This window comes from Pongo pygmaeus, chromosome 14 (assembly GCF_028885625.2).
Source record: "Pongo pygmaeus isolate AG05252 chromosome 14, NHGRI_mPonPyg2-v2.0_pri, whole genome shotgun sequence".
NCBI classification, from domain to species: Eukaryota; Metazoa; Chordata; class Mammalia; order Primates; family Hominidae; genus Pongo; species Pongo pygmaeus.
The window spans coordinates 65951756-65964599 of record NC_072387.2 but is presented as its reverse complement, the minus strand read 5'-3'; the positions used below and the strand labels follow the sequence as shown (position 1 = coordinate 65964599).

At 49.1% G+C, this 12844-nt stretch overlaps 2 protein-coding genes across 2 annotated transcripts; both read right to left on the bottom strand.

Moving 5' to 3' along the window:
- Positions 1–888: 888 nt before the first annotated feature.
- On the bottom strand, positions 889–2568 carry LOC129011334 (proline-rich protein 20E-like). The gene is made up of 2 exons (XM_054446182.2): positions 2517–2568; positions 889–1502 (listed from the first exon to the last, which is right to left on the bottom strand). Exons 1-2 carry the CDS (start codon positions 2566–2568, stop codon positions 889–891), a joined length of 666 nt encoding a protein of 221 aa, XP_054302157.2.
- Positions 2569–8243: 5675 nt separating this feature from the next.
- On the bottom strand, positions 8244–9926 carry LOC129011333 (proline-rich protein 20E-like). The gene is made up of 2 exons (XM_054446181.2): positions 9875–9926; positions 8244–8857 (listed from the first exon to the last, which is right to left on the bottom strand). Exons 1-2 carry the CDS (start codon positions 9924–9926, stop codon positions 8244–8246), a joined length of 666 nt encoding a protein of 221 aa, XP_054302156.2.
- Positions 9927–12844: the final 2918 nt, after the last annotated feature.

Sequence of the window (12844 nt, the reverse complement as noted above, 5' to 3'; positions counted from 1 at the left end):
GGATTCTGCCTTTTCCTCCCTTTTCTGGCTGCCATTCCTCCCTTCATGTGGCCGTGACCTTGAGCGGAAACTGCCTGCCTCCTTCTCTCCCCAACAATTTTTTGATTGCTCATAGAACACTAGATTCAGAGTGATTTCCCTCTGGAAGCTCGGAGGATATTGCACCATTGCTTTCCATAGTCATCCATGCTGGCAGGCAAAGTCTAAGGTCACCCTACTTCTGTTTTCCTTGTAAGTCTCAGCTCTCAGGCAGCTTTTGGGATGTTCTCTTCACCATACTTCACACTCTCAACGGGTGTTATTCTTATATCCTGCTCAGGATTCATAGATTTCTTCCATTGGGAGAAACCATTGGCCATGATTTCTTTGTATTTTGCTGTCATACACATGTTCTGGCTCTCTCGGGAGAGCTCCATGTTAGATGACCTCCGGTCCTCAGGATGACTGTTCTTTCACACTGTCCGTCTCTCTCTTGCCTAAGCACCTAGTTTTTGCTGATTCGTTCCTCAGTCCTGTCTATTCTGTGATGCAAACCATCAACATAACTTTGGATTCCAACAACGTTGTTTTTCATTCCAAGTATCTCTAATTGGCTTTTACTATGAGCACAAGAAGATTAGGGGGCCGCTGGCTTATTTGAACAAGCATTGAGGGACTCCGTGCATGTGTAACTTTGACAGAAGGTGCAAAGCAGAGACAAGAGGGGCATTGGAAGCAGACGGACTACTGTCAGGATCCTGGGAGGAGGGTGTGGATACTCCATTCTGACTACACAAGGTGAGGGCTCCGGTTGGGTTTGGAGGGGAGGAGTGGAGCAGAACTGGGGCTGGGGGGAAAGTCCAGGTGGGAGAAAGGGGGGCTGGGAACAACGTGGGTGGCAAATAGAGGTCAGCATGCAATGTCGGTGAAGAACACTGGGACCCCCTGCACATAGGTGCCGTGGGGGGTTTCAATGACTTGTAAAACAGCTGGGTCGCCCAGAGCCCTAAACCCGACGCAGTGATAGAGGGTCAACGTGGGCTGCCCGGCGACAGCCTGAGGCCCAGAAGCGGGGGGCGGCTCCTGAAGCCCCAGCTCAGGTGGCGCCACGTCGGGGCCAGGGCCTTCCTGCGCAGTTCCAGGCAGATGACCTGTTTCAGAAAGAGAGAAGGCTGCCGTCTCCCTGATTTCCGGTTCCCCCTGGTGGCCTGGCTCTCCATGGTGGTCCAGTTGGATGTGCACGTCCGATCCCATCAAGCGTTGTGCTCCCTGTCGCGGGCCAGCGTCCCTGCGGGGCCCACCGCCTCTGCCACGGCCTCGCCCTGCAGGCCGGCTTCCTCCCCGGCGCCGGCCTCTCTCTGCCGGACGAGCTGACTCTGTGGGAGCTGGGGGCTGCCATCTGAAGGGTGTCACGTAAGCAATGGGTTTTGCGGGTTGGGCTGGGTGTGCGGGCTCATCTGCTTCCACGGAGTCTTCAGGGTCCACAACAGAGCAGCCTGGCTCTCTAGGAGGCCCACCGGAGGCTAAAAGAGAAGCAGAGTGTGAGCAGAGAGAGATAGAAGGAATTTTACCCATCAATCAGTTATAGGATACTTTTAGGAATAAATACTCAGAGGAAATAGGGATCATTGATGCTAAAATTATGAGAGAAGAAACAAAGCTCTCCACGGAAATTTGAGAATGAAGTGGAGAAGATCTCCCAGAGAAGAAAGCAAAAATCTAAAATGATGGAAAGAAGGATAAAGTATAAGAAAATTAGAGGTATATTGTCACTGAGACAGATCACCATAAAATTTCAGAGTGCTGATGACAGAAGATTCCAAAAGATTCTAGAGAGAGGGAGAAAGAGAAAGGAAAGGTGACATGGAAAGGGCCAGGATTCCACGTCCCAAAAATCAGACATCTCAAAAGCGGCAGTCAAATCTAGAACATAACAGAAAGTGACTTCAAAATTTCAAGGGAAATGAATTTCCCACCTAAAATTTCATAGCCAACCAAAGTTTCACTGAAGAATCTGGGAGGGTAGAATGAAGATGTTTCAGATAAGCAAGATCTTAAATGATTTCCTTTCAATGGATGCTCTATTTTTTTGCATCTATGAAGCTAGACAAGATTAAAAGATTTAGGACACTCAGTGTAGGAAGGGAAATGGTTTGGAGAACAATGTGGCAATAGCCATAAAATTCCAATTCCTCCAGAAAAGAACAAGGTGGAAGTACTGGTTTATTACAGGTCAAGATGTAGCGTGAGGACTTGCTCCACTACAGAGAAACAGTAAAACAAAACTACACAAAACAAAACAAGAACAAGAACAACAAGAAATCTCAGATTTGGGAAATGGGATACAAGTCAAAAGAGGGAAAGGAATTTCCCAGACGACGTGGAAGCTGGGAGCTGACTTATAACAACCGGCCCAGGTTGAGGCAGGCCATGAGAAGGTGAAACAGAGAGTGCTTGATTGAGTTCGAATTTAAACAATTGGGGAAGAATTGGGGAACAAACGAGGTTCAAAAGAGAGTGTCAGGCGTTTGATGTACCTTGATTAGGGGCCATGGTGCGAAGCCGCTTGGAACGCCTTGGTTCCTCCATGAGCAATCTGCCGGAGGGGCTGGGGAGAAAAACGAGAGAGAACGGATTTAGGAAGACGGGGGTGACAAGGCAGGGGGATGGACATGGCCTTTCTAGGGGAATTAGGATTCTGTCCCCACCTGCACCCATCCAAGCTCTATCCACCCCTCAGGGACACCAAGACACACACCTGATCTTCCTATACAGCTGGCTCCGGAGATCTGAAAATTAGGAGACTCTTCGACGAAGAGAGGCCTGAGGAGCTGGAGGTGTCCACAGGTTCACCGCTGTAGCTCTGAGGTCGTCCTCCCGCAGCCAGGCAGGCAGGCAGGCAGGCAGGCAGGCAGGCAGGCAGGCAGGCAGGCAGGCAGGAGCGCGCAGCTGGTTCTGGCTCCGAGCCCAGCAGAGAGCCGACTGCTGGAGGCCGAGCGCGGTCCCTCTTATACGGCAGCAAGGCAATCACGTAAGGGAAGGGCGTCGTCAGAGGGGGGCCCGCTGGGGCGGGCCTGGCCGGGCTTGCGAGGTGCATTGGGTCAGTCCCCTGCCAGTCAAATGGGGCCCTGCTGAGATGCCGCCATTTCTAGAAGTCAGTGGTTGATTGATTAATCTAATCATTGAGGAAAAAAATGCAGAGCGACCTTTAAGTGCCAGGAAAAGGGAGGTGTGGTGCCCTGAAAGTGGCTAATGGGAAGATTTTGATTAGATTACATCTGAGCGAGGTCAAGGAAAGCATCCAAAGGCGGGATATTTGGGCTGAAAAGTGGAATACATAAAATTTGAAATGAGTCGACCTGAACCGGGTTGGGAGAGGCAGGGGAGTGAAGAAAGTGTGCCGAGGCCCGGACTGGAAGGGAGTCCGGCACGTTCTGGGAACGGACGGGAGGCCAGGGCCAAGCCCAGAGGTGGTGCGAGGTGGAGGCAGGGGCCGCGCAGGAGCTGGTCTTGTTCCAAGGCAGCGGAAAACCATGGAACGGTGTCCTGCAGTGGGTTCACATTTCAAAAACGACCAGCCTGGCTGTGAAGGAGAGCCAACCCAGGGTCCACAGAATAAGTCAGGAGAGGCAAGAAGGCTATTGCAGCCCTCGGGGTTGGGCGCAGGGTCCTATTAGACTGAGACTGAGGGAGGTAGAGGAGGAGAAAGTTCCCTGGTGGGAGAGAAATTTACAAGAGAAAGCGAGACGCAGTGTGGACAGTCCTTGGAGAAGAGACTGCGGCCTTGGTAGCCCGCCCGTTCATTCAGACAGAGGTGGACCAAGAACCTGCTCTGAATGGGAAGACGCGGAGCTTGGCTTGCGCACATCGGGTTGAAGGAGCTTTTGAGTTGCCCGGTGAGGTTGTCAAACGGCCTTTCGTAAAACGAGTCCAGCTCAGAGAGAGACGGCGATGGGGCTGGAGATGCGTTGTGAGACACACACCACCGTCTTTTATTGCTGTGGGTGCACACACGGGCGGAGGAAGACAGCAGGAAAGACACCAGGACACTGGAGGGGAACCCACAGTGGGTTAGTTGGTTGGTTTGCCTTCTTGTTTTTTAGAGAGACGGGTTCTCGCTCTGTAGCCCAGGCTGGAGTGCAGTGGCGCGTTCTCGGCTCACTGCGGCTACTTGGGAGGCTGAGACAGGAGAATGAGTTCAAGTGATTCTCCTGTCTCAGCCTCCGCAGTAGCTGGACTACAGGTGCGCGCCACCACATCGGGAAAATTTTTGTATTTTTTGGAGAGATGAGGTTTCGCTATGTGCCCAGGCTTGTTTGGAACTCCCGAGCTCAAGAGATCCTGCCCGCTCAACCTCCCGAGTAGCTGGGACCACAGGGGCAAGCCACCATGCCCGGCTAATTATTTTTCTGGTTTGTGTTTTTCACTGAGTTTAGGTTTTGCTATGTTTTGTCGTAACTTACCTTTTCTGTCCCAAGACCCCATCCAGGGTACCACATTACAATGAGTCATGGTTCCCCTTGGCTGTCACAGTTTCTCACACTGGCCTTGTTTTTGTTGACCTTGACACTTTGAATACTGGTCAGATGTATTTTAGGATGTCCTCTCCTGAAGTTCGTCTGATCTGACTGGAATTAAATGTTTTTGTAAGGAAGATTGCAGAGGGAAAGTGCCGTTCCCATCCCATCCTGTCTAGACTAGGCACCATCAGCAGGGCTTGTCACTGCTGCTATTAGTCCTGGTCACCTGGCTGGGGCAGTGTTGATTAGGTTTCTCCACCATCAAGTGATTTTCCCAACTCTTTCTCTACTGTATTGTTTGGAAGTCACTACCTGTAGCCTATACTTTAAAAAAGGGAAGTTATACTTTATCTCCTTGCAGGGGAATAGCTACCTAAATTATCTGGAGTTCTCCTGGGTGGAGGATTTGCCTATTCTTCCCCATGTGTTTATTTATTTAATCATTCATTTATATCAGCATGGACTCATGGACGTCTATTGTATACTTTGGTTTATAGTCCCATACTTCAGGGGATGAATGATTTAATAATTGAACTAATTATTTTGTTAAATATTTAACTTAAATATTCAATTACTTATTATTTAGTGAGTTACTTTGTCACTCAAAGTTTCCACCTTTGGCCACCGGGAGCTCCTTTAGTTGGCTTCTGTGTCCTTTTGTCAACCTCCCATCACTGCAGCTTTTGGTTTTGTTTGGTTTTGGGCTGCTCCTTTCTCCCTGGCACCACAGGATGCTCCACGCTTACTTGCCTATTCTCATCCTTATCGGGGTTTCCTGTGCTCACTGACCACACCCATAGATTCTTTTATGAAGGTTCCATTCAACCCTTTTCTCTTTCTTATTGGGTAACTTTCTTTTTCTTTTTTTTTTTTGTTTCTTTTTCCAATTTGAGACGAACTTTTCCTCTTGTCGCTCAGGCTGCAGTGCCACAGCATGACCTCGGATCACTGCAATGGGGCAATCTTGGCTTCCTGCAACCTCCGCCTCCTGGCTTCAAAGGATTCTCCTGCCTCAGCCTCCTGAGTAGCTGGGACTATAGTGGCCCACCACCATGCCTGGCTAATTTTTCTATTTTTATTAGGCTGAGGCATGAGGATCGCTTCAACCCCGGGAATGGAGGTCTCGGTGAGCTGAAGCCACTCACTGCACTCCAGCCTGGGTGAAAGAGTGAGACTCTGTTTGAAAATCAATCAAGAAATGAATGAATAAATAAAGCAAGAGAAATTACCAAGAGATCTTGGAGCCTGCCTGGAGTCTGAGCTACTTAGCAAGCTGATGTGGGAGGATCACCTGAGCTGAGGAGGTTCAGGCTGCACTCAGCTGTGATTGCACCACTGCACTCCAGCCTGGGTGACTGAATGAGACCCTGTCTTACTCCACGTACAGATGTTTAATGAAGCACTTCGGTGGTAGAAATATCCTGGAAGCGGCGTATCAGCGGACCGTCACCTGCATAGTGTAAAACCTGTGCATCTTTCAGACAGATATACAGCAAGAAGATAGTGGCACATGTGTGTAGGATGACTGTGAGGGTGCTTTCTGGCTTAAGGAGGACAGACCCCAAAGGCAAGCCAAGAAGCAGCTCCCACTGCACAGTGCTCATTGTGATCCACGCCACGCTTCAACACAAAGTCACCTGTTCCTACTTTGGAGACGCACGTGCTCCACAGAGGCGCTGGTCCTGACCACACCCGCGTTACCCGCCTGGACCCTATAGTCACTTCAGCATGACCCCTGGCAGATGGCATGCCAGGTGTTTTTAAACGCGAGACACAAACGATGCTCTTCTTGTATGTGTTTGTTGGTGTAAACTTATGTGATTATGGGGAGAGATGCAATATGAATGGAGAACAGAGACCGTAGACACTATTTTTCTACCTTTTTTTCTGCTTTTAGTAAACACATTTTATATTTGTGATTGGTGAAATTTTAGTAAAAGAACTGTAGTATAAAGCAAGTCTTAAGAGAAAGGTTTATTTAAAAGGATTGAATGCACAAGAAAACAATCTTTGATGTAAAAAGTTATCTTTATTTTATTTGGACATTTACAAACGAGTGAAAATCAGCTAATAAAAGCCTACTGAATAGAACACGAAATACAAAAATTCGTAATACACCTTTTGTCAAACTCTGAAAAGATGGGAACTACCTCAACTTAAACATCTATGAGAAACTTGCAGCAAACATCTTGGTTAATGGTGAAACATTTAAAATATTCCCCTTAAAGTCAGGAGGAAGCCAAGGATGCTGCCATGGAATTGCCGATTCCTTATTCAGCGGTTTCAGTGAGTCATGCACTCTCCTTGTTTCTGTTAACCCCCCTAACAACTTTTGTTTGATTCATCAAATTTTCTTTGATCCCCTTTTTCCTCAGTCTCTTTGATTCCAATTCTCTTAGTGGTTCCCAACGGGTACCTGCATTGAGACTTAAAAATGTGTCAGAGTCTAGAGTTTCATTGCTCTTCTATTCAGCCACTATATCGTCTCCAGGCATGAGAGAAGAACTTTAGCAACTTCTAGCTCCTTGTGAATTTTCCCATGCCCCACATGCCTATATCAATGTCTTCTGGAATTTTAATTCTAGGTCATCAATCCTTTTTCCAGAATCATACTTATCTAGACTTAATAATACAGTTTCCTAATTTCCCTGGTTACTGACTGTGGCTGCATCCCGCTTCTCCCAAGTGGTCTGGTTTGGCTTTTTCCTGGCTGAAAAACATGACTTGTACTTTCACTGTGCATAACAGTTCCATTCCAGTCGCCTTGTACAGAAAGGGGGTTTAGCCGCTTGCACGTCATAAGTTGTGTAGTCTAAGTTCAGGGGAAGCTCAGGCTTCAGGTCCAGTCTGAGTAGGATTCTGCCTTTTCCTCCCTTTTCTGGATGCCATTCCTCCCTTCATGTGGCCGTGCCCTTGAGCGGAAACTGCCTGCCTCCTTCTCTCCCCAACAATTTCTTTGATTGCGCATAGAACACTAGATTCAGAGTGAGTTTCCTCTGGAAGCTCTGAGGATATTGCACCATTGCTTTCCATAGTCATCCATGCTGGCAGGCAAAGTCTAAGGTCACCCTACTTCTGCTTTCCTTGTAAGTCTCAGCTCTCAGGCAGCTTTTGGGATGTTCTCTTCACCATACTTCATACTCTCAACGGGTGTTATTCTTGTATCCTGCTCAGGACTCACAGACTTCTTCCATTGGGAGAAATCATTGGCCATGATTTCTTTGTATATTGCTGTCATACACATGTTCTGGCTCTCTCGGGAGAGCTCCATGTTAGATGACCTCCGGTCCTCAGGATGACTGTTCTTTCACACTGTCCGTCTCTCTCTTGCCTAAGCACCTAGTTTTTACTGATTCGTTCCTCAGTCCTGTCTATTCTGTGATGCAAACCATCAACATAACTTTGGATTCCAACAACGTTGTTTTTCATTCCAAGTATCTCTAATTGGCTTTTACTATGAGCACAAGAAGATTAGGGGGGCCGCTGGCTTATTTGAACAAGCATTGAGGAACTCCGTGCATGTGTAACTTTGACAGAAGGTGCAAAGCAGAGACAAGAGGGTCATTGGAAGCAGACGGACTACTGCCAGGATCCTGGGAGGAGGGTGTGGTTACTCCATTCTGACTACACAAGGTGAGGGCTCCGGTTGGGTTTGGAGGGGAGGAGTGGAGCAGAACTGGGGCTGGGGGGAAAGTCCAGGTGGAAGAAAGGGGGGCTGGGAACAACGTGGGTGGCAAATAGAGGTCAGCATGCAATGTCGGCGAAGAACACTGGGACCCCCTTCACATAGGTGCCGTGGGGGGTTTGAATGACTTGTAAAACAGCTGGGTCACCCAGAGCCCTAAATCCGACGCAGGGATAGAGGGTCAACGTGGGCTGCCCGGCGACAGCCTGAGGCCCAGAAGCGGGGGGCGGCTCCTGAAGCCCCAGCTCAGGTGGCGCCACGTCGGGGCCAGGGCCTTCCTGCGCAGTTCCAGGCAGATGACCTGTTTCAGAAAGAGAGAAGGCTGCGGTCTCCCTGATTTCCGGTTCCCCCTGGTGGCCTGGCTCTCCATGGTGGTCCAGTTGGATGTGCACGTCCGATCCCATCAAGCGTTGTGCCCCCCGTCTCGGGCCAGCGTCCCTGCGGGGCCCACCGCCTCTGCCACGGCCTCGCCCTCCCGGCCGGCTTCCTCCCCGGCGCCGGCCTCTCTCTGCCGGACGAGCTGACTCTGTGGGAGCTGGGGGCTGCCATCTGAAGGGTGTCACGTAAGCAATGGGTTTTGCGGGTTGGGCTGGCTGTGCGGGCCCATCTGCTTCCACGGAGTCTTCAGGGTCCACAGCAGAGCAGCCTGGCTCTCTAGGAGGCCCACCGGAGGCTAAAAGAGAAGCAGAGTGTGAGCAGAGAGAGATAGAAGGAATTTTACCCATCAATCAGTTATAGGATACTTTTAAGAATAAATACTCAGAGGAAATAGGGATCATGGATGCTAAAATTATGAGAGAAGAAACAAAACTCTCCACGGAAATTTGAGAATGAAGTGGAGAAGATCTCCCAGAGAAGAAAGCAAAAATCTAAAATGATGGAAAGAAGGAGAAAGTACAAGAAAATTAGAGGTATATTGTCACTGAGACAGATCACCATAAAATTTCAGAGTGCTGATGACAGAAGATTCCAAAAGATTCTAGAGAGAGGGAGAAAGAGAAAGGAAAGGTGACATGGAAAGGGCCAGGATTCCACGTCCCAAAAATCAGACATCTCAAAAGCGGCAGTCAAATCTAGAACATAACAGAAAGTGACTTCAAAATTTCAAGGGAAATGAATTTCCCACCTAAAATTTCATAGCCAACCAAAGTTTCACTGAAGAATCTGGGAGGGTAGAATGAAGATGTTTCAGAAAAGCAAGATCTTAAATGATTTCCTTTCAATGGATGCTCTATTTTTTTGCATCTATGAAGCTAGACAAGATTAAAAGATTTAGGACACTCAGTGTAGGAAGGGAAATGGTTTGGAGAACAATGTGGCAATAGCCATAAAATTCCAATTCCTCCAGAAAAGAACAAGGTGGAAGTACTGGTTTATTACAGGTCAAGATGTAGCGTGAGGACTTGCTCCACTACAGAGAAACAGTAAAACAAAACTACACAAAACAAAACAAGAACAAGAACAACAACAAGAAATCTCAGATTTGGGAAATGGGATACAAGTCAAAAGAGGGAAAGGAATTTCCCAGACGACGTGGAAGCTGGGAGCTGACTTATAACAACCGGCCCAGGTTGAGGCAGGCCATGAGAAGGTGAAACAGAGAGTGCTTGACTGAGTTCGAATTTAAACAATTGGGGAAGAATTGGGGAACAAACGAGGTTCAAAAGAGAGTGTCAGGCGTTTGATGTACCTTGATTAGGGGCCATGGTGCGAAGCCGCTTGGAACGCCTTGGTTCCTCCATGAGCAATCTGCCGGAGGGGCTGGGGAGAAAAACGAGAGAGAACGGATTTAGGAAGACGGGGGTGACAAGGCAGGGGGATGGACATGCCCTTTCTAGGGGAATTAGGATTCTGTCCCCACCTGCACCCATCCAAGCTCTATCCACCCCTCAGGGACACCAAGACACACACCTGATCTTCCTATACAGCTGGCTCCGGAGATCTGAAAATTAGGAGACTCTTCGACGAAGAGAGGCCTGAGGAGCTGGAGGTGTCCACAGGTTCACCGCTGTAGCTCTGAGGTCGTCCTCCCGCAGCCAGGCAGGCAGGCAGGCAGGCAGGCAGGCAGGCAGGAGCGCGCAGCTGGTTCTGGCTCCGAGCCCAGCAGAGAACCGACTGCTGGAGGCCGAGCGCGGTCCCTCTTATATGGCAGCAAGGCAATCACGTAAGGGAAGGGCGTCGTCAGAGGGGGGCCCGCTGGGGCGGGCCTGGCTGGGCTTGCGAGGTGCATTGGGCCAGTCCCCTGCCAGTCAAATGGGGCCCTGCTGAGATGCCGCCATTTCTAGAAGTCAGTGGTTGATTGATTAATCTAATCATTGAGGAAAAAACTGCAGAGCGACCTTTAAGTGCCAGCAAAAGGGAGGTGTGGTGCCCTGAAAGTGGCTAATGGGAAGATTTGATTAGATTACATCTGAGCGAGGTCAAGGAAAGCATCCAAAGGCGGGATATTTGGGCTGAAAAGTGGAATACATAAAATTTGAAATGAGTCGACCTGAACCGGGTTGGGAGAGGCAGGGGAGTGAAGAAAGTGTGCCGAGGCCCGGACTGGAAGGGAGTCCGGCACGTTCTGGGAACGGACGGGAGGCCAGGGCCAAGCCCAGAGGTGGTGCGAGGTGGAGGCAGGGGCCGCGCAGGAGCTGGTCTTGTTCCAAGGCAGCGGAAACCCATGGAACGGTGTCCTGCAGTGGGTTCACATTTCAAAAACGACCAGCCTGGCTGTGAAGGAGAGCCAACCCAGGGTCCACAGAATAAGTCAGGAGAGGCAAGAAGGCTATTGCAGCCCTCGGGGTTGGGCGCAGGGTCCTATTAGACTGAGACTGAGGGAGGTAGAGGAGGAGAAAGTTCCCTGGTGGGAGAGAAATTTACAAGAGAAAGCGAGACGCAGTGTGGACAGCCCTTGGAGAAGAGACTGCGGCCTTGGTAGCCCGCCCGTTCATTCAGACGGAGGTGGACCAAGAACCTGCTCTGAATGGGAAGACGCGGAGCTTGGCTTGCGCACATCGGGTTGAAGGAGCTTTTGAGTTGCCCGGTGAGGTTGTCAAACGGCCTTTTGTAAAACGAGTCGAGCTCAGAGAGAGACGGCGATGGGGCTGGAGATGCGTGTGAGGCACACACCACCGTCTTTTATTGCTGTGGGTGCACACACGGGCGGAGGAAGACAGCAGGAAAGACACCAGGACACTGGAGGGGAACCCACAGTGGGTTAGTTGGTTGGTTTGCCTTCTTGTTTATTAGAGAGACGGGTCCTCGCTCTGTAGCCCAGGCTGGAGTGCAGTGGCGCGTTCTCGGCTCACTGCGGCTACTTGGGAGGCTGAGACAGGAGAATGAGTTCAAGTGATTCTCCTGTCTCAGCCTCCGCAGTAGCTGGACTACAGGTGCGCGCCACCACATCGGGAAAATTTCTGTATTTTTTGGAGAGATGAGGTTTCGCTGTGTGCCCAGGCTTGTTTGGAACTCCCGAGCTCAAGAGATCCTGCCCGCTCAACCTCCCGAGTAGCTGGGACCACAGGGGCAAGCCACCATGCCCGGCTAATTATTCTTCTGGTTTGTGTTTTTCGTTGAGTTTAGGTTTTGCTATGTGTTGTCGTAACTTACCTTTTCTGTCCCAAGACCCCATCCAGGGTACCACATTACAATGAGTCATGGTTCCCCTTGGCTGCCACAGTTTCTCACACTGGCCTTGTTTTTGTTGACCTTGACACTTTGAATACTGGTCAGATGTATTTTAGGATGTCCTCTCCTGAAGTTCGTCTGATCTGACTGGAATTAAATGTTTTTGTAAGGAAGATTGCAGAGGGAAAGTGCCGTTCCCATCCCATCCTGTCTAGACTAGGCACCATCAGCAGGGCTTGTCACTGCTGCTATTAGTCCTGGTCACCTGGCTGGGGCAGTGTTGATTAGGTTTCTCCACCATCAAGTGATTTTCCCAACTCTTTCTCTACTGTATTGTTTGGAAGTCACTACCTGTAGCCTATACTTTAAAAAAGGGAAGTTATACTTTATCTCCTTGCAGGGGAATAGCTACCTAAATTATCTGGAGTTCTCCTGGGTGGAGGATTTGCCTATTCTTCCCCATGTGTTTATTTATTTAATCATTCATTTATATCAGTATGGACTTATGGACGTCTATTGTATACTTTGGTTTATAATCCCATACTTCAGGGGATGAATGATTTAATAATTGAACTAATTATTTTGTTAAATATTTAACTTAAATATTCAATTACTTATTATTTAGTGAGTTACTTTGTCACTCAAAGTTTCCACCTTTGGCCACCGGGAGCTCCTTTAGTTGGCTTCTGTGTCATTTTGTCAACCTCCCATCACTGCAGCTTTTGGTTTTGTTTGGTTTTGGGCTGCTCCTTTCTCCCTGGCACCACAGGATGCTCCACGCTTATTTGCCTATTCTCATCCTTATTGGGGTTTCCTGTGCTCACTGACCACACCCATAGATTCTTTTATGAAGGTTCCATTCAACCCTTTTCTCTTTCTTATTGGGTAACTTTCTTTTTCTTTTTTTTTTTTGTTTCTTTTTCCAATTTGAGACGAACTTTTCCTCTTGTCGCTCAGGCTGCAGTGCCACAGCATGACCTCGGATCACTGCAATGGGGCAATCTTGGCTTCCTGCAACCTCCGCCTCCTGGCTTCAAAGGATTCTCCT